This window comes from Balaenoptera borealis (genome assembly GCF_965194805.1).
Source record: "Balaenoptera borealis genome assembly, chromosome: 15".
NCBI classification, from domain to species: domain Eukaryota; kingdom Metazoa; phylum Chordata; class Mammalia; order Artiodactyla; family Balaenopteridae; genus Balaenoptera; species Balaenoptera borealis.
The window spans coordinates 89,728,724-89,752,423 of record NC_138871.1 but is presented as its reverse complement, the minus strand read 5'-3'; the positions used below and the strand labels follow the sequence as shown (position 1 = coordinate 89,752,423).

Below are 23,700 nucleotides of genomic sequence, written 5' to 3'. Positions count from 1 at the left end.
ATGTGCTGTCACTGGGCTCCCTCTCTCAGATGGGCTCCCGATTTGTTTGTTGACCTTGACATTGTAAAAAGGAAGGAGGGAAAATGAAGCCAGATGCTCAGGTAGGTTCACTGCTCCTCACCAGCCTGTGTTTGGCCATCCATTTAGTAGTTTGTTTTTCTCATTCACCAGTTGTCCACAGTATTATCTGTTATAGAAAATTGATCTTAAGCAGATGAACAGAACTCTTACTTTGGGCCATCTGCTAGGACCCAGATGAGGACAGCACTGAGATTTTGCTGTGAGCAGACTCTTAATTAAAAGTGTCAGCAGAGGTCCCTCCACGGGGTGAGAGCGAGGAACTTTGCGGAACTTCTGCCCAAGTAGCAGGAACAGGGCACAGAACAAGGAGGAATGATCCTTCCTAGAGCAGCACGTGGTCCTCTTAGCCGTGAGCCTGGCCCTGGGATACGGGGCACCGTCATCCATTTCTGTTCTCCGTGTGTGGGCATCTCATCACACTTCTGTTGGCCTCGGGTGGAGGTTTTTTTTATTAAAATAGGACCACATAATACACAAACCATTGCAGTAACAAAAGGAAAGCGTTTTATTCGTATTTACTTGGTTTTCCACGTGTGTTGTAGAGATGCTGTCTATTACTTTTAAAACATATGAATTATTTTTAATTATGAGAATTATGTGGTCCATCTACAATGTTTCTGTAAGGTACCAAACAACCTAAGGTTTAGGTCTGTGTAATGTAGTCAGGGCCATAAATATAATTTTTGGAAACAAAAAGTAACGTTTTAAATTTTCATTTCTGGGAAAGCTTAATGAGAAACCTTTATTGGCTGCCTACACCACATTCTGGAAAGGTACTTTTAGGAGAATTTATTACTTAGCTACCTGAAATTGATAGCCATATTTTGGAGGAAAAAATACCTTTTCCCATGAGGAGTTTAGTGGAGAGAAAATCAGATACGTGAAGAGGAAAGGGGCTGGGAGGTCCACGGGCACTTTGAACTGACAAGTGAGATTGTTCAGGGCCTCTTTTATTGATTCCACATATCTTCTGTGGACCTGGCAGCTTCTCCCCAAGAGAGACCTAAGATAGCAGGGTCCTTGGGACTCAGAGCTGAGGTCTGCTGTTGAGATTGCGTGGAGGTACCATCCCCGAGACTGCGTAATAGTGATTCAAGTCAAGGCTTGTCTCTTATTTATTCATCTTCAGGGTTTGTCTATATTTGAAGGAGGGGAATCCATGGCAGTGCAAAAAACAGTTCTATAAATAAAATTCACATTTCTGCTGTAAATAGAATGAGTAGGAAGGGACAAGCTTTTTTGAAGTTGTAATATATCAAAAAGCAGATTTACACCTTGCGTTGAAATGCGTTCAATAATGCATTTCACAGATTGGTAAATATTGTAGGCACAGAACGTGTATGAATTTTAGCAAGCTGTGCGTTTATTTGGGGTGCAGCAAAATGATCCCAAACATCCTTCAGGTCCATCCTCTGTGTCGGAAGCCTGTGTGACATTCAACATTCTCTGTCACTACTGTCCAAACATGTATCACAAAGTCTACACACCTATACCTGGTAAATAAGCCTGTGTTAGACCAGCCGTTGACTCCCTGACCCTGCCGTCTGTCTGTGGAATATATTGGGTCTATGGGATCTTCAAATGCTGTGCCAGAAGCACTCCGAGAAATGATTCTTCTCCAATCCTTTCCTACTACGGAGGAAGAAATGGAAACATCTCTTTGCTTCTTTCAATACTGTAATATTTGGCAATTTCCCTATCGCAACAGAAGTATTTTAAACCAACTCCAAATCTCCAGTGAGGGTATACTCCACATTCAGTATCTATTCAGGTGTAAAAGACTCTGTGCAAAGTTCAGACACAGAAAGATGCAGTAAGATGCAGACTTATCACCCGACTCGTGAATTGCTGCTCTCCTGAGTCTGGCAGAAAGGCTGCAGGCATGGGGAGGGGGAGGCCAGCAAATGGGAAGGGGGTTAGGACTGTATTTTTAATGCAAAGTTTCTCTTCTTTCTTGCTATATATAAAAATATGCAAATAAAAAATAAAAAATCAGATTGAAAATTAAAGTAATAAAAAGCTATCTTCATAGGTGAAGCTGGTGACTTCTTTTTCCTAATTCTTGTTTAGAAATTCTCCTTGCAAATGGTGAGCTTGGAAGTTGTGACTGAGTTTATTTTAGGTCTTGGAGGTTTGATGTGTAAAGTGATAATGGACTCAGGGTACCACTATTAGAACTAATGCACAAGCATCTATTTTTTATAATATGCTTGGTGAATTAAATGGTACTCTATCAAATTTTGATAAATACTTTAGTGTGGTTCTCAAACTTATTATTCTCAGAACTCCTTTATACGTTTCAATATAATTGCGGATCGCAAAGGGCTTGTACTTACGTGGGTGATATCTATCAGCAGTTACTGTATTAGGTATTAAAGCTGAGAAATTTAAAGCCATTTATTTATTCATTAAAAAATAGCTATAATAAATCAATTTTGCCAGATCCAGGCAGCTGGATCTCATGCTTGATTCTGCATCACTTTGCTGCTAAATGATATTTTGATAGAAGTAGGTGAAGAATATGTACTTGGAAAAGAGAAGAATGTTTTAAGAGCTTTTTTCAGATAATTGTGGATATTCTTTGATACTATACCAAAACTCAACAAGGGATGATTTCTTTTTTTTCTTTTATTAAAGCATAGTTGATTTACAGTGCTGTGTTAGTTTCTGCGGCACAGCAAAGTGATTCAGTTATACATATATATATTCTTTTTAAAATATTCTTTTCCATTATGATTTATCATAGGATACTGAATATAGTTCTCTGTGCTCTACAGTAGGACCTTGTTGCTTATCCATTCCATATATAATAGCTTACCTCTGCTCACCCCAACTTCTCACTCCATCCCTCCCCCAGCCCCCTCCCCCTTGGCAACCACCAGTCTGTTCTCTGTGTCAGTGACTCTGTTTATGTTTCATAGATAAGTTCATGTGTGTCATATTTTAGATTCCACATATAAGTGATATTATATGGATTTGTCTTTCTCTTTCTGACTTACTTCACTTAGTATGATAATCTCTAGGTCCATCCATGTTGCTGCAAATGGCATTATTTCATTCTTTTTTATGGCTGAGTAGTATTCCATTGTATATATGTGTCACATCTTCTTTATCCATTCATCTGTTGATGGACATTTAGGTTGTTTCCAAGCCTTGGCTATTGTAAATAGTGCTGCTATGAACATAGAGGTGCATGTATCTTTTTGAATTAGAGTTTTGTCTGGATACATGCCCAGGAGTGGGATTGCTGGATCATATGGCAACTCTATTTTTACTTTTTTGAGGAACCTCCATACTGTTTTCCATAGTGGCTGCACCAACTTACATTCCCACCAACAGTGTAGAAGTGTTCCCTTTTTGACAAGGGATGATTTCTTAAAGGTTAGCTGCAATTTGGAATCAGAAACCATATCAGTGAACTGTTTATTCTTTGTTACATTAAAATCCATTGTAATAATCTTGCACTTTGAATGGATTTTTATTCATGCATGATTTTGCAAGATGATGCATTGGTGATTTGGGAAATATTGGTTCAGTAAGTTATGCAAACATTGACACGGTTAATTATATAATATTTAAAAAAAGATCATATGCAGTAGTATTTCCAGGAATATCTTTAGAAAATACTTTCAGTATTGGGAAGCTGTGAAACACTGTGAATTGTTTTCACTGAAGTCATAACCTTGTTTTGTTCAAGAAAGCATCTGCCCGGTACCCATGACTGAATAACTAGTTTGTCTGTTGTCGGTCCTTTCAAGTAAAGCAGTGTTCCATGAATCTCAGTCTTTCTGGGGATGAAACAACCTTTGAACATTGTTCCTGGCCCTTCCAGCACACGTGGCTGCCACCTGTCACCTCACCTGCATTCATTTACTGACCTAGAATGCTTACTGTCCTTTGCTTTGTAAACAGCTGCACGTGAAGATCTCTGCATTGCCTTTCACATCAGGTTTTCCACACCAATAACCAATATGCACTAATTCTACCCCCTCCCCTCTACTGTCTCATCAGCCGCTGGAGATGTGGCTTGACCCCTGGTTGCCTAGCATTACCTCGCTCATAACCACTCACCCTCAAATTCACTGCTCAGTTCTTCATTTACTCTATCCTTGAAATCGTTGGGAGGTGTTTTTTTTTGACACCGCCTGTCAACCCGTAAGACTCCTCTGTCCCCCAGGAAGACCCGGTTCTGATCAGCCCGCTCACATCTCCATCCTGGCTCCGCCCTTGGGCAGGGCCTTTGCCTCTCTTCCCTCCCGGTTCTCCTCCTGGTCCCTCACTCTGTAGGGAGTTTACCCTGATGACTCTGGAAATCACTTCCATTGTGTTGACTCCCATTCGTGTGCCACCTCTGTTTCCAGTCCCTCGTCTGTGATGGGATCTCTGGTGGCTTCAGTTCTTCCAGACCTTCTGGAGCAGGGAGAGGCTCATGATGTTTGCGAGCCCCTGCCTTTCCGTCTGGGTGTGCTGCTTCCTCTCCAGGAAGTCACGTCCCAACCCCTACGTTCATCCTCGTCTCCATCCACGGCACCTTTGCGCTTCCTGTTGCCCAGGCAGAGTCTCATCCCTTGCTCTTCCTTTGCTTCACACCCGTTTCCAGCGGGTCCTTCAGGAAGTTCTTTCCACTCCCCTTGCTCGGTCTCTCTCTCCTGGGGGACGTAGGTCAACTCCTAGCCTCACACTGTTCTTCTGACTCTGTTTATGCCCCTTGAATTGTGTCACCGCTCTGTTCAACAACCGTATCATCCCCCCCTAAGTCTCATGGCTTCTGTGAAACCAACCTTGTCCACTCCGAACTTTGGTCATTTCTGAAATCCTGCAAAACTTGCTCTGTATTACCGGTTGTACACGTAGTTATGTGCCGTCGCATTTGGTGTGCATTTGAAGTTTATTAATCAGCCCCTCGGGATAACCACAAATTCCTTGAGTATAAAGGCCACGCCTTACATTTCCCTGGAGCAGTGGTGGTAGAGCCCTGGGCGCACAGTAGGTGCTAAATAGGTAATTGGTGATTGGCTAATATTTGACATTTCCAGGAAATAGACATTGAAACAGGGATTAAAATCTCTTTTGTTTTCAGTCTCTGCAACTGGAATTTCCTCTATTTTTAAAAAGGAGCTATACTGTATTTCCCCCATTCTTTCTTTGTGCTTACTATATTGAAGGACTATTTTCTTTCTTTTTTTATTTTTCCCACAACTAAGTTTTGTCATTCTGCTTTTATTTTTTATTTTTATTTTTAAAAAGTTTTATTGGAGTATAGTTGATTTACAGTGTTGTGCTAATTTCTGCTCTACAGCAAAGTGATTCAGTTATATCTTTTTATATATTCTTTTCCATTATAGTTTATCTCAGGATATTGAATATAGTCCCCTGTGCTATACAGTAGGACCTTGTTGTTTATCCATCCTATATGTACTAGTTTGCACCTGCTAATCCCAAACTCCCACTCCACCCCTTCCCCAACACCCCTCCGCCCTTGGCAACCACAAGTCTGTTCTCTGTACTGAGAACTATTTTCTATTTGGCTTCAGGTGTTGCCCCTTATTTTATTTCCTTCCTTTTCCCCCTCATTTCTGATTTTTAAAAACTCTACTGTAAGGATGACCATAAATCCATGAAGGAAGGACTCAGTAGGAGCAGATATATTTTTAACTGAAGAAAGTTTTACAGTGGGAATTTTCCCTTTTGCCCTCATTCTGGTCTCTTAGAGGATTGTAATGTAGTTGAGGAAAAGTCTACCTTCTGTTGAGTCATCAGTGACATTTCCTTTCTAGGTCTATTTTGACAAGACTAGATTGTTTTTTAAAAGTTGGGAATATAAGCTAAAGTAGAGATGAATATAACCACCAACATATTTAGGAGTTAGTCTATTTTTTCCCCTTTTCAACAATGTGGATAACTGAAAATCAAGGAAATCCCAAGTAACTTCACCTAAGTGAACTGTCCTTACCTCCAACCCCAAGAAATCATGTACAGAGTGGATTACAGGTAATACACCTTTAATTCTTCCTGCTTGCTCTCTGAAGGCATTTTGGGTGGGCAGGTTAGCCCAGGCGTGGCGTAAATGGGATCAGAGCAATCCAGGGTGAGCCCTGGAGAGGTGCCCCTTACGTGCTGGGAGCAGGGTCGACCCAGGTTCTTCTGGGTATGAGCTGGGATGAGTCAGATCCCTCCTGGTGGAGGACGTATCAGGGCATTAGTAAGAATGGATGTGAAGAAAACCCCAATATCTCTATTATCTCCATTCTTAGTCCTGGGCCTGAGGTGGGCATTTTTGGAGAATCTGTTTCTTCAGTGGCCATGGGAGCAAAGTCAAAAGAGGAGCTTTCTGAGTGCTGCCTGGTATCAGCTGCCAGGGATCCCCGGAAAATGGCACAGAGAGACTGTGTCATCTCATGTCTCTGTTTTCAGCCCAGTGCTTCTGTGAGATGTTTTAGAAAGTATTTTATGACATTTTAAAGCAAGTGATGAGCCTTCTGCAAATAGATTTTTAGTGTTTAATCTTAGAGATGGTGGTAAGGATGCAGAGATTGCTTACCACACACTTTCAGTGATGCCGCAGGCCAAACTGAGCAGTTTTGAGAACAGTTCGGTAAAATGCAAATACAGCCGTACCCCATTTCTCTCTCATTTTGAAGCAATGATGAGTTTTGTAAAAGTGGTTTTCCGTATATGTGATGCCTCTCCAGATAAGCCACGCTCTCTTCATTTTTAAAACCCATCTCCTGACGCGTTGCCATCATTTTGCACACGGCAAGTCTCCTTGCTGTGCTGCTTGACGTGCTCGGGGATGACCGAGTCCGCAGGCTTTTGTCCCTCGCGCAGTGGCTCCTGCCTGCCCGCTTCCTGAGCTCTCCTGTTTACTCTGCTCATTTTGCTCTCCGTGTGCGCCTAGCAGCTCCCCTCATTCCTTTCTGACCCGTGGCTTCTGCTCGGTGGCAGGGAGGGCCCGGAGCTCCGCTTTCTGGAACCGTGCTCCTGGGCTCCAGGCGAGACCCTGAAGGCTTTCCTGCGACAGAGAGTGTAAACTTCACCACGTGGGTTTGGGACACATCTTTTGTTTTTGTTTTTTTTTTTTGCTTTTAGCTCTTTTCTGGCTGAGCGATGCTCCGGGCATTACACATCTCAGATGAGGTGGTGTTGCGCCAGGGCCCCAGTGACTTTGGGGGCTGTCTGCTCTTTCTCATGCTGGAAAGAAAACTGGTGGTGCAGCTTCTCAGAGGCTCGGCTGACCAAAGCCAGAAACTGTTGAGTGGGCTGGCTCCCGAGTGTCTAGTCTTGGGATGTTTTCTTCAAAACCTAATTGGTTTTTAACAGCGTTACTGGGGTATAACTTACATGCACTGGAATTTGAGGAGTTTGGGCAAACATATACGAATGTGCAGTTCGTGGTGAGTGAGAGAGCTGGGCAGGCTTTGGATCTCAGACCTTCTGCAACTCTCTCACTTCCGACGTCCCCTTAAATTTCCAGGTGCTCAGCTGTTGTGAGCATTGTTATTCCTCTGTGGCCGGCCACCTCCCCCTTCTCCCCGCATGACCTGGCAGAGACTGATCTGTCTTCTGTCCTAAGGTGTTGCCTTTTCCAGAGCGTCACATAACTGGACTTGTATAGTATGTACGCTTTGGAAGCTGCCTTCTTTTATTTACCGTGATATGCGTGGGATTCATCCCCCTTGTATGTCCCACCCAGTCATCCCTTTTAATTGCTGAGTAGTTTCCATTTTATGGACGGCCTGCAGTTTGTTTATCCACCTAACAGTTGAAGGGCATTTGGTTTGTTTCCAGTTTTTAGCAATTTTGAAAAAAAACTTCTATGAACATTTATGTACAGATGAGGTAAGTATCTAGGGGTGGGATTGTTGGGAAATATGGTAAATGCATATTTAACTTTGTAAGAAACTGGCAAACTTTCCCCAAGCAGCAGTACAATTTTGCAATCCTGCCTGCAGTGAATGAGAGTTTCAGGTGATCTGTGGCTTCACCTGCAGTTTGTATTTTCAATTAGAAAAACAATTTTAGTCGTTTTATACTTGTATTTCATTTGTGATTTGATTTTGCATTTCCCTAACGACTGGCGGCGTTGAGCCTCTTTTCATGTGCTTATTTGCCACCCACGTATCTTCTTCTGGCCATGTCTGTTCAGATCTTTTGCCTCCATTTTTATTATGGGGTTGTTTGCTTTTTTTTTTCATTGAGTGGTGAGAGTGAGTTCTTTATGTACTCTAGATACAAATGATTTATCAGATATGTGTTTTGCAAATATTTTTTTTCCTACTGTGGCTTGTCTTTTCATTCTCTTAACATTGTATTTTGAAAAGCAGAAGTTTTAATTTTGATGAAGTCCAATTTACTGATTTTTCTTTTCTAAATTGTGCTTTTCATGTCATAGCTAAGAGTTCTATGCCTAATTCAGAGTCTTAAATATTTTCCCCTATGTTTTATTCTAGAAACTTGATGGTTTTATGGTTCACATTGATGTCCAGGACCCATTTTGAGTGGATTTTTATATGTAGTTCAGTGTGTGGAATGAGGTTCATTTTTTGGTTTTACTTGTGGATGTCTAGCTGTTCCTGCACCATTTGTTGAAAAGACCGTCCTTTCTGCATTTCATTTCTTCTCACATTTTTCATAACCAACTGACTATATTTTTGTTGGGCTGTTTCTGGACTCAATAGATCTTCTGTTGATCTCTGTACCTTTCTTTCCACCAATATTGAACGTCCTTGATTACTGGAGTTTTGAACACAGATTATGTGTGACCTCTACTTTTATTCTTCGTTTTCAACATTGTTTTGAGCTATTCCAGATCTTTTGCCCTTCCAAATAAATATTAGACTCAACTTGTCAATTTCTGCAGAAATCCTGGTGCGATTGATTGGGATTATACTGATCGAGAGATCAGGGAGAATCTACATGTTAACAATATTGAATTTGATATACCACGGACATACTCTATCTCTCCATTTATTTAGGTCTGTGATTTTTTAATCAATGGTTTTTAGCATTCAGCATACAGATCTTGCACATATTTTGTTAGATTTATGCATTAGTGTTTTGTTTTTGGAGCTATTGTACATGGAATTTTAAATTTTAATTTCCAATTGTTTGTTGCAAATATATAGAAAAACAATTGATTTTTATATTTTGACCTCAATCCTGAGATCTTGGTAAACTCATTAGCTCAAGCTTTTTGTAGATTCTTTGGGATTTTCTACTTAGACAGTCATATTGTCTGTGAATTAAGACCATATTATTTCTTCCTTTCCTAACCATATGTCTTTATTTCTCGTTCTTACTTTATTGCACTGTCTAGTGCCTCTAGTATGATATTGAATGGGAGGGGAGAAGGCAGACCTGCTTGACTTCTTCCTGATCTTAAGGGGAAAACATTCAGACTTTTATTACTAAGTGTGATGTTAGCTGTGTGTATGTGTATGTATATGTTTACGTTCATATATATGTAATGTTTCTGTATATATGTTTGTATTGATCTATATCTATATATATCTGTTATAGATGTCATTTATCAGATTGAGAAAACTATTTTTCCTAATTTGCTGAGAGATTTACCATGAATGGATGCTGAATTTTGTCAAATGGTTTTTCTGCATCTATTGAGACAAACATGTCATTTCCTTTTTTAGTCTGTTGAGATGTGGAGTTGAGTTGATTGATTTTCAAATGTTGAACTAGATTTGACTTCCTGGGATAAACCCCACTTGTTCATCATGTATTATCTTTCTTTACATGTAGTTGGATTCAATGTGTTAATATTTTATGAAGGAGCCTTGTGTCTGTTTTCAGGAGGCTTATCCATTTGCAGTTTTCTTTACTCATAATGTCTTTGTTTGGTTTTGATATCAGGCCTCATAAATGTCCCCCAGTGATGTTTTTCTCATGATCAGACTGGAGTTATGGGGTTTTGGAAAGAATACCACAGAGGTGGAGAGCTCTTTTTGTCACAGGGGATATCCATGTGACATCCCTAATGAAATTAACCTTCATTACTTGTTTAATATATTGTTTATCAGAATTCTCTACTGTAGACTTTCTCTTTATCCCTTTCCCTACTCTATTTGTAGAAAGCAAGTCACTAAAGCCTCCAAAAGGAGGTGCGGTGAGAATTAACCATCATCTCCAGTAGGGGGGATCTTGATCTCTATGTTCTTTGGAACTTGGATCTCTGTTCTTTGGAATTCTCCTGTAAGGAATATTTGTTTCTTATCTCCAATTTATTTATTTCTTCAACCATTTATTCACATAATTATGGACTCCTGTGTGTATATTTTCTACTCTGGTTTATAATCCAATATTATGTTATTTATTTTATTGTTCCAATTTTTTCCCCTACCTCTATATTGCCCCTCCCCCCATCTCTCTTCCCACTGGTAACCACTAGCTTGTTTTCCATATCTGTGAGTCTGCTTCTTTTTTGTTTATTCACTAGTTTGTTGTATTTTTTAGATTCCACACATAAGTGATACCATACAGTATTTGTCTTTCTCTGCCTGACTTATTTCACTTAGCACAATGCCCTGCAAGTCCATCCATGTTGCTGCAAATGGCAACATTTCATTCTTTTTTATGTCTGAGTAGTATTCCATTGTGTGTGTGTGTGTGTGTGTGTGTATATATATATACACATCTTCTTTATCCATTCATCTGTTGATGGACATTTAGATTGTTTCCATATCTTGGCAATTGTAAATAATGCTGCTGTGAACATTGGGGTGCATGTATCTTTTCAAATTAGTGTTTTTGTTTTTTTCAAATATATACCCAGGAGTGGAATTGCTGGGTCATATGGTAGTTCTATTTTTAGTTCTTTGAGAAACCTCTGTACTGCATCAGTTAACATTTCCACCAACAGTGTACGAGGGTTCCCTTTTCTCCACATCCTCACCAACACTTGTTATTTGTTGTCTTTTTGATGATAGCCATTCTGACAGGTGTGAGGTGAGATCTCACTGTGATTTTGATTTGCATTCCGTGATGATTAGTGATGTTGAGCATCTTTTCATGTGTCTGTTGGCAGTTGTTCCTGTTTTGGTCATTGGTGTTCTTTCAACTTGGCTCCTGTGTTCCTTTGACATGTCCCTTTGAAATGTTTTGTTATTTTAAGAACTTCCTTTGTTTCTATTACTACAAGTTTCTCCAGGCTCATCTTGTACTTTCTCTGCCATGGAATCAGCCATTTATCTAAGGAGCCTTGGTTGTATGCTCTCACACTCGCCTACACTCACCAAAACTTTTGGCTGAAATCCTCTTACCCCTTTGGTTGGCAGTCTTTTCCTCCCGTGCTCTTCCCCAGGGAAGCTAGTGCTCTGCCCTGCCTCTCCTTGGAGGAGTCTGTCTGCCCTTAGATTCCAGGCTAGTTGGTTGCCCTGTGATCCCAACTCTCTGATGAGTTCAGGAAGGTTATAATTGTCTATATTATCTGGCTTTTTCTTGTTGTTAGGATGGGTGTGATTCTCTTTGTAGCTCTTTACATTCCAAGGTGAAGCTGGGTCATTTTTGTTATGGGAAATGTTTGGGAGGACAAGATGGTGGTAGAAAACTTGGAATGACCCTTGGGAATCAGTGTGAACTGGGTCCATAAGTCCTGGTCTCTAGCTTGGCCACTGAACTGCCCTGAGTTAAGAGTTCAACAGAGAAGGGCTGGACCCTGAAGCCTGACTAAGGGAGCTTATCTGGTCCATGGTGATCTGTGGGCTTTCTTGATCTTGGTCTGGACTCCCAGGCCAGGCCACAGTAAGGCTGGCCCTTGCTGGACCAAGGAGAGGTGGGTGGCCTTCCAGCACAGGCTGTGTGGTTTGGCACATCACTGTCGAGTGCGTTATAATCTCCAGTGGGCTAACCTTTGTTGCAAACCTCAGTTCTCAGGGTCGAGTTGTAGCTGAGTGTTCCAGTCCTGAGGGCTCTTGTTTATATTCAGAGAAAAAAGTATCAGCTGCTAACACTGATGGTTTCTACTTCAGGAAGACAATTCACGAATGTCTTTTAAGAAAAAGTTTCCCTTAAGACACAACACAAAGAAAAAAGGTATGTCATGTAGATGCTGAAGAAATAGAAATGTATATATTTTGTAATAATTCAGCCATGGGTGAGGATACATGTAAGATCAATTATAAACAGCTAGTCAAATTTGTCTCCTGAAATATAGTTAAAATATGCATAGAACATTTGATAGAGAAAAGGTCTTATTTCCTGCCTCCCATAAAACCCCATAATAATAACACCACCAATTAGAAATTCCTTTCCTAAATTTTTCCATAACTATTTATTTATAATCACAGTTGTTTAGATTTGTAGTTTTAGAAGTGGTTTACAAAGGGTTTTTTGGTGTAGCATATTACCCATGAGGATTAGGAAAATGATATATTACAGTATTAAATGACACAATGCGTTGCAAACTGTAAAAATGGACATGTTAACCATTTGTCTTTTTATTACGTAAGTTGGCTATTTTACAGATGAGGAAACTGTGGCATAGAGAGGGTGAGCATCCTTCCCAAGGTCACAGGGTGATTTCCTACATTACTGAGCTTGTAACGTTGGCCAGAACTCACCCCAGGGTGTGTCTTTCCATCCCAAGGCCTTGAACTGTGGCTCAGATCTCTGTCAATAACCTGTATGCTCTTCGGATGTAGTTTAGTCCTCCAAAGCACCTGCAGCCCTCTGTTCTTTGAAGTGTCATGATCACAATCCTGTGAGATAGTCGTGTCCCATGAGATTAGCTGGTAGTGAGGATTATCTAACACTGTGTGGCTGTCTCCCCTCTCTTCTTCTGTGGGCTCTGTGTGAGGACCCGCGATTGTTCCCCTTGAAGAAAGTAGAGGAGGAGTGTTGGCCATGGGAGAGGCTGAAGGGGTCCCTGGTAGCTTGGACGGAGGTAGATGAGCCCCGACTTCCTAGTCCTGTGGGCAGGGGATCACCCATCACATCTCAATAGTTGACTTCTGTTAGCATTTATACGTGATTAAAATCAGATTAAACCAACCCCAAGGGGAGCCTTGAAGGGAAAAGAGATCTGAAAGAACATCTCTAAGGTTTCCTTTGGAAGAGGTGAGCACGGGCATCTTTTTGGACCCCAGGAAGTAGAGCTACCAGGAGCCGGGAAGGATGGCATCTGGGGACCAGCGAGGCTGGGTCAGGGGAGGGTCGGTCGTTTTCAGGCTCCAAGAGGGTAGAGAGTTCTTTGTGTGACGTGACCTTTCATGCTGTTTTTCATCTCTGGCTTGGGAGGAAAGACAGATCCAGGAAGACGGGCTCCCTCGGACCGACCCTGCGTTATGACATTTTGGGTTTCAATTTTAAAATTGAATTACAATTGTCAGTGTCCCACAGTCAAAATCTTTCAACAACAATTTCCACTGAATGTGAGGGAAATAGAATTTCCATTGAATTTTGGGAGAATGTGTACCTTTTGATTTTCTACTCTTCTTGGTAACTTAAGAGAAAACTCATCATCCATAAATGCCAGTAAGATGATCAGAGAAGATTTTTTTGTTTTCACGAAAAGAGGTTTATAAAGTAGACCCCCAGGTATTGAAACATGAAGGTGGTGTTTGTGCCACCGGGGAGCAGACAGCCACTTGAGCCCCAGGTCGCCACCTACTGACCAGAAAGAAACCTGCTGGGGGGGTCACACGTAAGTCTGACATGTGTGTCCGTTCGGTTTAAGGTGTGGTCTAACCCCCTGCATCTCTTTTCCTTTTAGTTATTTGATTTTTTGTTACTTGATTTCCCTTTTGTTATTTGCTCTTGAGGTGACAGTTCACCCCAGAGAGCAATCTCCGAGGGCAGAGTCGACCTTCCCTTTCAGCCTCTCTGTGCCCTTCTCTGCAGTCAAGGTCCTGAGTACTTAAAAAAATCCCATTACGTGCTGTCGGCTGTTATTGAGCCTTAAGTATATAAAACATATATTGAACCATCTGCTGTAACAATAATTTAAAAATATGCACGGATTCCACAATTCCTCCATAGACATTTCCTTCTGATTTTTATTTTCATTTTAGCACCCTTGCCAGGTGACAATCCTCATTTTACAGGGGAGGAAACGGAATGATTACCTGTCTTGTCCTTGGTGGCAGAGGTGACTGAAGAAGCAGCAGAAATTCAGGCAAAACCACCTCTCTTCCCTCTCTCCCCTGTTGCCAGCGAGGCACTGTGCTGGGTGCCGGGCACCGGGGTCAGCTGGGCTGCGGCCCTGGAAGCGTGGGCTTGCGGTGGGTTCGACAGTAACGCCGGCCCTGAGCGCCTGATGAGCGCGGGCTGTGAGTGATGTCAGGACGCCTCTGGTTGTTTCCCAAGTGGCCAGGCCGCCGCTCGGCTCTACCCGACAGCTCTGAGGGTCGGATACAGCCTCCAAGGCCTCCGAGCAGTGTTTCACTCAAGCACATTACACTGGGCTGTTGGAGTTAAGCAGCCAATCCGAGGCCGCCAGAAACCGTGGCCCAACACAAACATTTATTTGGGGGGAAGGGAATGAGCCTATTTCACACCTCGCTTAACAAATGTTACCTTCCCTGCTGAATACTCTTGGCTGTTAGCCATCCATCCTGTCAACTTCTAGAGAATCAGGTGCTTAAAAATCTCAGAATTCTTAGCAGTGGCAACACTGTTTCCAAAACACTGCAGTATCTTATATTTTGTGAGAGTTTGCAAGTTTCATTCTTCTAGGAGAAGGAGGCAATTTTAAGTCCCTGAAGTTTAATTCAAGTCAGTAATACTTTTTTTTTTTCCTCACTGGGAATAATTTTTGGCTGTGTTCTAGTGCAGTTATTTTTGTTTGTTTTTGGGAATTGGGAAGTGGAGGGATATTCAAAGAGAAGGAACCAAAGAATCAGAAAAACAAATCAATTTTTTTCCACTGTGATTTCCACCTGCTTTTCTTTGCTTCAGAGCGTTTTTCATTCACAGTTCCAGGGGCAAAGTCCCAGGAACAGCACGATACTGCCCAGTGCCCAGGCTGCCTGGCTTATAAATCCCTTTTTGCAGTGTAGACACAGGTGGGTCTCCTGGCCGTGTGATTCCCCTGGGTGCTGTGAACCCAAGAACCATGAACTATAGCTTGGCCAGGCCAGATGCTTATTCTAGAAGACCTCATTACAGGTCTCTCTCTCTCTTTTTTTTTTGGCTATGATTTTAGTCAATCTGACAACTTAGGAATTGTTAAAAATGAATTTTTAACATTTGTTTATGATCATAAATTAGCTTGGCTCTCTGATGACCTGTTATTGTCATTCAAAGAGCTGTGAACAGTTGGTGATGATTCGGGTCCAGGAGGCAAGACAGAACCCTCTCAAGAGTGGGGAGCACAGACCCAGTGGTGGCCTGGCCTTTTTGCTCAACATCTTTTTAGTTCAAAGCACTTCGTGGCTTTGCGGTGATTTTCCTGAGTGCTGTCTGTTTTGACAGCCTCTTCTGACCTGTGGTAACAGTTGGTTCTAACAAAATGAATCATGAGGGTTTATTTTTTAATTCTCCTTTTGTTTAAATCTTTGGGTAAAGCTGGGAGCTTACCTGCCTGAGCCAGGCTTCTGTTCGTCTTCCCTGCTGTTTGTATGGTTTTCATCAGAGGGGCCCTGAGCAGAATGGTGGCTCTGGGTCTCAGGGCCCTCAGCCCTCCCCATCTCCCCAGCCAAGGGAATCTTTCCCCCTTCTTTTCTCTTCCTGTCAGGTGGCCAGTGGATAAAGCCTCTGCCCTTGGGAGCTGTTACCAGTTATTCACATCACACAGTGAGATGAAGTCAGTGACTCAGCTTCCCCTGTAAATGGAAGCCACCTTTTCTTTGAGGAAGCTGACTGTTAGTAAGTAGGTGTGGGAGACCCGGTAACTGAGTTCTAAATTCAGATGCTCTGACGGTCACCCCACGCAGGCTTGTGACAGCCTCCCTGCTCTGTAGGTCAGGATGTTAGCCATGCAGGAAATGATTCCACCGAATATGCACCTTGTTTCCCCCAAGGATGAGGAGAACTGAAAGAAAACCTAACGGTTACTGTTGGCTTGGCGGTCCGGGCCCCAATCTCGTGCTGTGAATGCTCACATGCCCGTCAGCACGTCTGAATGTGTCTGTGCATCCTCACAGGTGTGCGGTAGGCAGTAACTAGCTAGTTGGTGTTCCTTTTGCTTCTGTAAATTATGAGCGCTGTTATTTGAGAGGCTCGTGTTTTGGCAAGTCCATTTAGAGATATTCTGTGATCCTTTACTTAGATGTAAAATAATGCTTGGGTTTGCCACATGGGACAAAGCAGAGTAAGCACTGAGCCTGCATCCCACGCCTGCTAATAGCCCTGGACCCGCTGCGTCGACCCAGACCGGGTGCAGGGCCCAGGGGCTCATTGATAAGAGGAGGTGGTGGAGTCAGATGCTCCTGTAGGTTTGGAGTCGCGCTGAATTTGTGAAACCCGCGTGGGGTCTGCTCTTCCCGTTACCTTTTCTAGACTGATTAGTGTGAGCGGAGAGCTGCCCATCCCCCTGTGCTGTCGCCCGTGCTGAGGCTGGGCAGAGAGTCCGGGAGGTCCACCTTCGGGATAGCAGCCGTGGGGACGAGAGCTCAGTGGTCACTCGGGCTGGTGGTGGGACTGACTTTAATTTGCTGGAGGTTGTTTGAGTTTTGAATCCAGAGTCTTTGCCTTTAGACAGAATGAGTTCCATATAATTCTAGAGAAAAGTGTTCACGTACTTTTTTTTCCTTGGATACTTTCCTTACTACTGAAACACAAGTCGTTTATGAGAATCTAAAACCTCTCTCTCTTTCTTCTGCTAGTGGAGCTAACTCATCTCCTGTGTAGCATTTGATCTATATGAAGCCCCTCTCCAGTCTCTTAGGCTAAAGAATCTTAGCCTGATTAAATGACCTTTTGAGTTTCATAAACATTGTTTCTTAGCGATTATAAAACAAGTTAGATTTATACGGCAGCTTTCCTCTTTAGAGGTTCAAGACGACGTGCTGTATTCATAGGGGTGCATGAAGAGCGGTCATTTCCTTTGCCTTCCTGGTAAGCCAGAGCGGGTGTGGGCTTTCTCCTGTTTGTAGACAGCCCTCCTCCAAAACGGTCCTGGAGAAGCCGTCAGAGGATAAATTAAAATTGCTGGGAAGATGCTAATATGTAATTATTTAAAAATTGTTTCAAAAATATTTTAGAATCGAAAAGAAGCAAAAAGGAGGAACCGAGCATTAAAATGAACTGTGATAGTTTAACTCACCCATGTGTGCCACGGACAGTGTAGTAGACCCAGGGCTCTGGGGACACGTACCAGCCTCGCCCCGTTACCTGTGGTGTCCAGAGCTAGTCATTTCACCTCTCTGAACGTTATTTCTCTCACCTTCAGATTCGACAGCACATGTTGTGATGCCAGATGAGAAAGGTAATCTGAAAGTATATTGAAAACTCTAGAACTGTACGCAAATGCAGGGTCATTCTTTGTTCTTCACCTTGCTCTTCTGAAGCATCCCCGAGTCCTCCACACCTGTTTTACTGTGCTGTGTAGTGGGGTCTCGGCTGGGGGAGGGCCCTTCTCTGCGTGTGCTGCACCTTCATCACCGCCCTACTCTCGTGGCCAGCCATTTCTGTTCACCTGATTTTTAAAAAAATTTATTTATTTTATTTATTTATTTTTGGCTGCATTGGGTCTTCGTTGCTACATGCGGGCTTTCTCTAGTTGCGGCGAGCGGGGGCTACTCTTTGTTGCGGAGCACGGGCTTTAGGTGCGTGGGCTTCAGTAGTTGTGGTGCGTGGGCTTCAGCAGTTGTGGCACGTGGGCTTCAGTAGTTGTGGCTCGCAGGCTCTAGAGCGCAGGCTCAGTAGTTGTAGCGCATGGGTTTAGTTGCTCCACGGCATGTGGAATCTTCCTGGACCGGGGCTTGAGCCCATGCCCCCTGCGTTGGCAGGCGGATTTTTAACCACTGCGCCGCCAGGGGAGTCCTGTTCACCTGATTTTGGCTCGTCCTCTAGTTGACATTTTACTGTTACTCTGCGCTAAATAAGTGTTCAGCTTGAAACATCTGCCAACATTGAATGGTCCAAGAACGCATCTTGCCTGCTTTTACCATATACTTTTGTTGTATTTCTGGGCAAATTTTATAGGAATAATACCTATAGCATAGTGAGTTCTCATTTCTTTCAAATGAGTCTCTGATATGTTTTTATCAATATGAATAAAAGAAGGGTAAATAGCTTATAACATGATTGAAATTTAGACTAGGGAAGGACCTTAAAGACCCAGTAGCCAATCTCTCCTTTACAATTTTCTTCTTTTGGGATTCTAGTCCCACTAATACTAATACACAGTGTGACTGTGAACATGACTTATTTGAAGCCTTATCTGAATCTTATTTTTTCATGTGCAAAATAAAAGGTAAGCACAAGGTCACTGGTTTTCAGTCTTTGAAAGAAGACATCAGAAAACTTTATAGTAGAGAAATCTGACAGGCACCACCTACCCGAGTGATCAAGGTTCCTATCACCAGTGATAAAGTGATGTTGATATAATATACCTCTTGGTGTGATGCAGTGAGAGGGCTCTGGTGTTACTCCCCCAAATCCATAACTCCAGTCCAAAATGAGAAAGTATCAGCTACACCCGAATTGGGGGACATTCTACAAAATACCCAACCAGCACTCTTCAGAAGTGTCAAGTCATGAGAAATAAAGACTGAGAAACTGTCACAGTTTGGAGGAGATTAGGAGAGAATATGAATAAGTGCAAGGTGCTATCTTGAATTGGATCCTGGAGCAGAAAAAGGACATTAGTGGAAAAACTAGTGAAATCCAAATAAGTCAGTTAAATAACATCGTCCGAATGTTAATTTCAGTTTTTACAAATGGACCGTTGTTATGTAAGATGTTCACAGCAGGGGAATCTCGGTGAACAGTATATTGGAACTCTCTGTACTATCTTTGCAACATTCCTGTAAGTCTAAAATTGTTTTAAAATAAAAAGGTAAAAGAAACACCAGAACTTCTTTTTCCCCAAGTGGAAAGGGAAAAAAGGAACTGTTTGGTGGAAGAGGATGTGGGTGGGTTGAAATCCACACATTCAGCCTTCCCTTTGCTTCTTACTGACGTTCTCCCACCGAGGGCCAGCAGGGTTCCAGGGAACACAGTGGGAGTACAGTTTATTGACCAACCTCTTCAGGGCCTTTCAGCTTAAAAAACGATGGCTCCAAGTCTTCCAAGGAGTAATCTTTGAGCAGTAATAGAACTCAATCAAGTTAAATTTTTCTGACCGATTGACCCTTGGGTTTGATAACATGGAAGTCATTTGCAGCATTAACAATAGATTGTTCCTATAGAAAGATGACCTCGAAGCCGGATAGGAGTTAATCCAAAAAATGGGAGGAGTGGAAATGGAGATGTCCAGCACAGGCAACACTTCCCGGGTGTTCAGGCTGGAAAGGGCAGCACAGATTGGGGCAGTAGGTAGAGGTGGACACGTGGTCAAGGTTGGATCCCTTTTTTAAAGGTAGTGGGTGTTCCAGCATGTTTGTCCTGATCTAAAGGGGAACAAACTGATGGTGCAGGAAAGAGAAGGGATAATTGCCAGGAGGATGTGCTTGGGTAGGTAAGAGATGTGAAATCTGTGTACAGTTTAGAAATAGGACAGTCCATCCAGAGTGATGTGCAAAGTAACAGAGTGTATGGATACAGATGCTGGTAGGTTGAGAAGTGCAGGGGCGGGAGCCTGTGGGAGGTCTCTCTGATCGCCTCTATCTTCACAGATAGACACAAGGTCATCAGCTGTGAATGCAGAGGGAGGGAGTGGAGTTTTGAAGAGAAAGATCATGAGACAGTTGCTTGGAAGAGTGAGCTACTGAATGGACCCAAGGATCGTATTAGGGTTATGCTGTAGAGCTAAGGGATCCTGGGAAGTTAGTGATCATGAATCAAAGGAATGAGTCCGGTGATGGACCGTAATCTCTGGGTGGGATGAGGAAGGAAGCATGCACAAGGTAGGAGAGGGCCAGAGGGATGGCGGCAGGGTCAGTGGGGCGGGGCGGGTGATGACCAGGTAGAGGAATCAGAGTTGGGGCATTAAAGGGAGAGGGCTGTAAGGACGGGAGGGTGGAGCTGGGAGGGGTTAGCATTCTTGGTAAGGACGAGGTCTAGGGTGTGATCGTGGGAGTGGGTAGAGTGCAGTATCCTTGGATGAGAAGCCGTGATTGGAAGGTGGCCACTGAGCTCCCCCAGGATGATGACGGGGGTTATGTCAGTGGGAGACACGGGAGCCACGAGCTAGGGTGGTCCGGAAGAGGAGGGCGTGGCTACTGCAAGGACAGGGAGTGGGCGGTAGCGAGGCTGAGGGCTTTTAGGGCTGAGGAAGGGATGAAGCCTGGAAATGCCCACTTCCAAGCACGTGAAGAGTGAGTGAGCAGCCTTCGCTCAAGAGGGCTACTGGGGAGACCGTGTCCTCGGCGGGGTGTGACCTGGGTAACCTCTCCTGTGGGGCGCTTTGATGTACGCATACCTCCGAACCAGCAATCTACATCTAGGAGTTTATCTTGAGGCTATAAAGTCAGAGATAAATGCTGATTTTATACTCCAGACTTCATTTAGGTTACAACTTACAACAAGTGGTGGGTCTATGACTTAAATTTATTTCCATTTGGGGAGGTGCTATTCTCTATTTTCCAAATTTTCTATGATGAGCAGCACATTTGAATACAGAAAGTTAGAATTATTTTAAGAATAAAAAAACTATACTGGTTGCAGGAGAACTCATTAGGTTAATCTGTGATTCTAGGACTCCGGTTGGGATCTTCAGACCACTGTCAAAGATTTTGTGAATTCAAACTACTTTTTGATTTGATATGTAATCCCCTGAAAGGACTTGGTAAACGTCTTTGCTGATTTATCTAAAAACATGCCTAGCTCAAAGAGAAATCAGATGCCTACGTAACTGTTACCAAACACAAAAATTAAATGCTGTCTAACTTTGGGTTTCTGACTTTCATAAAGTAATTACACCTTAAACCAAAACATTGGATTTATTTTCACAAATTTGAGCCTGACATCTTAATTCATAACTAGCAGCTGCCGTAGATTCTGGCAGTCACAAAAATAAGTGGCAATGAGGAAGAGGTTTCAAAGCAAGTATTGAATACAGTACTTAACAGTATGTTCAAATCACATTATACTTTTTTTTTTAAAATTTATTTATTTATGGCTGTGTTGGGTCTTCGTTTCTGTGCGAGGGCTTTCTCTAGTTGTGGCGAGCGGGGGCCACTCTTCATCGTGGTGCGCGGACCTCTCACTATCGCGGCCTCTCTTGTTGCGGAGCACAGGCTCCAGACCCGCAGGCTCAGTAATTGTGGCTCACGGGCCCAGTTGCTCCGCAGCATGTGGGATCTTCCCAGACCAGGGCTCGAACCCGTGTCCCCTGCATTGGCAGGCAGATTCTCAACCACTGTACCACCAGGGAAGCCCACATTATACTTTAAAATGGGCCTTGGGGGAATTCTTGGTGGACAAAGGCAGTGGTTTTTCTGATGTCATCCAGCTGTTGTGATTCTTGGTGGCTTCTGACCTCCCACAATTGTCATCAAAACCAGCCTTCTCCTGAAACTGTGAGTTCTTGTTGGTTTTTTCTCTGCTCCAGCTTTCAGATCCCTCAAGCTGCTGCTGCTGGCAGTCTAATCTCTCCAATCAACTCTCCTAACAGCTTCTCGCATTTCTTCTTCTGTGACTGGCAGCCCCCCGCCCTCCAGCTTCTCTCGCTTGTCATTTTCGTCTCACTTGCCAACATAACAGGTCTTCAGAACAGCTTCAGTCTAGTTATTTGGCTCCTGGGTTCGTTTTAACTGAAGTGCATATTAACAAAAATATTTCTGTGTTAATTATGTCAGTGGAGACGACACACATGTGTGTTTAGGAGCATTTATCTGCAATAGAACAACTCTTTTCATGCCATGTTGGTGAATCGGCAGAGACTCCCACAAACTTTAAAATGCCTGAAATCAAAGCAGAATTGTCAGATAAGAGGTGAAATGGGTGGATCTGCAGAAGTTTTATTGCATTTATTTATGCTGTGCTTGTGTGTACTAGTGCCTTGTATCTTGCAAGTACTGATGTAAATTACACATTTCTAGGTTTAGTAGTTTTCATCGTAGACTGAATATTATATTTTTACTGCTCTTTTCTGTTGAGGTTTTTGATGAGCAGCTGCCGTGGAAACTGAGCAACATTTTCTGGTTGTTGGTGGGCTACACCCAACACCTGCACTTCACAGTTTGCCGGTCAAACTGGAGAGCCCCTGTTACCTATTACACCTTGTTATGGAGCGAAGGAAATGCCACAATATTCCCCCTGACTTCCCACTGGGAAACTGAATGAGGGGGGAGTTAAAAAAAAAAACTTAACTAAAATATGCTTTATTTTCTTAGAGGAAGAAAAACAAGAAGATCAAAATTCTGTTGCCCCATAATCTCAGAGGCTACAACTGGCATAACGTTGGCCTGACTTCCTGTGTAATAAATGCAGGACCGTACTTTTACCAAAATGGCCCTAAATGCTGTCTGCCCTCCTCAACGTGCTGACATTCCGCTAATTCTTTTAGCTGTAGATCTCACATCACAATCTCATGGTATGTAAACCCTTTGGTCAGTGTATTAATATTAATATCTGGGTTTTTCTTTTTTTTTTTAGCATCTCTCAAGAACCTCAGCAAGAATAAGAAAGTGGTTCCGTTTCCTGGTAAGAGAGCGATTATCGTGACCATTTGTGGGGCGTGTGTGAGACAGGCACACGCCTGCTGTGCTCACTCTGTCCTTGTCAGTTACCCCCGAAAACGTGTGCGGCACCTCCACTGGGCCACCACCGGGACTTCCACTTGAGGGCAGATGGCTACGTGGTCTGGCTTTGAACAAAAGCTTGCCCTTTCGTAACTGTGCCCTGACCTCTGCAAACCCTCTTGCGTAGCACCGTTTTTAGGTGAGTTGACAAAGGAAGGTTTTTTTTTTTTTTTTTTTTTAATTTTATTTATTTATTTATTTATTTTTGGCTGTGTTGGGTCTTCGTTGCTGCGCGCGGGCTTTCATAAGTTGCGGTGAGCGGGGGCTACTCTTCGTTGCGGTGCGTGGGCTTCTCATTGCAGTGGCTTCTCTTGTTGTGGAGCACGGGCTCTAGGCGCGTGGGCTTCAGTAGTTGCGGCACGCAGGCTCAGTAGGTGTGGCTCACGGGCTGTAGAGCACAGGCTCAGTAGTTGTGGCACACGAGCTTAGTTGCTCCGCGGCATGTGGGATCTTCCCGGACCAGGGATTGAACCCGTGTCCCCTGCATTGGCAGGCGAATTCTCAACCACTGTGCCACCGGGGAAGCCCCAAAGGAAGGTTTTTACTCAGCACAGGTGACACTGTCCGTCAGCCAGCGGTTCAGTCCAGGCGGAATTTGCATTGTTCAACTATACAGTTATTTTATTGCATTTGTCTTTATTAACATTTTGTAAGAAAAAAGGAGAGAAGAGAAAATAAAAACTTGAACTTGGGCTAAGAAGGTGCAGGTGTCAGACAGGAGACTTCAGACAAATATGGTAATTCTTAGGTGCCCTGAAGTGACACATTTTTAGCCATATTTAGGGGCTTATTGGATTATGGGTTCAGTTCTGAAAGAAAG

General features: G+C 43.1%; 1 protein-coding gene across 1 annotated transcript in view; it reads left to right on the top strand.

The window, feature by feature from the left end:
• DCDC2C (doublecortin domain containing 2C) overlaps positions 1–23,700 on the top strand; it is a gene marked incomplete at its 5' end in the record, with an annotated part of 154,232 nt that overhangs the window by 79,602 nt on the left and 50,930 nt on the right. The window contains 1 exon segment of the mRNA XM_082357371.1: positions 22,735–22,782. Coding sequence (XP_082213497.1) covers positions 22,735–22,782 — 48 coding nt within the window.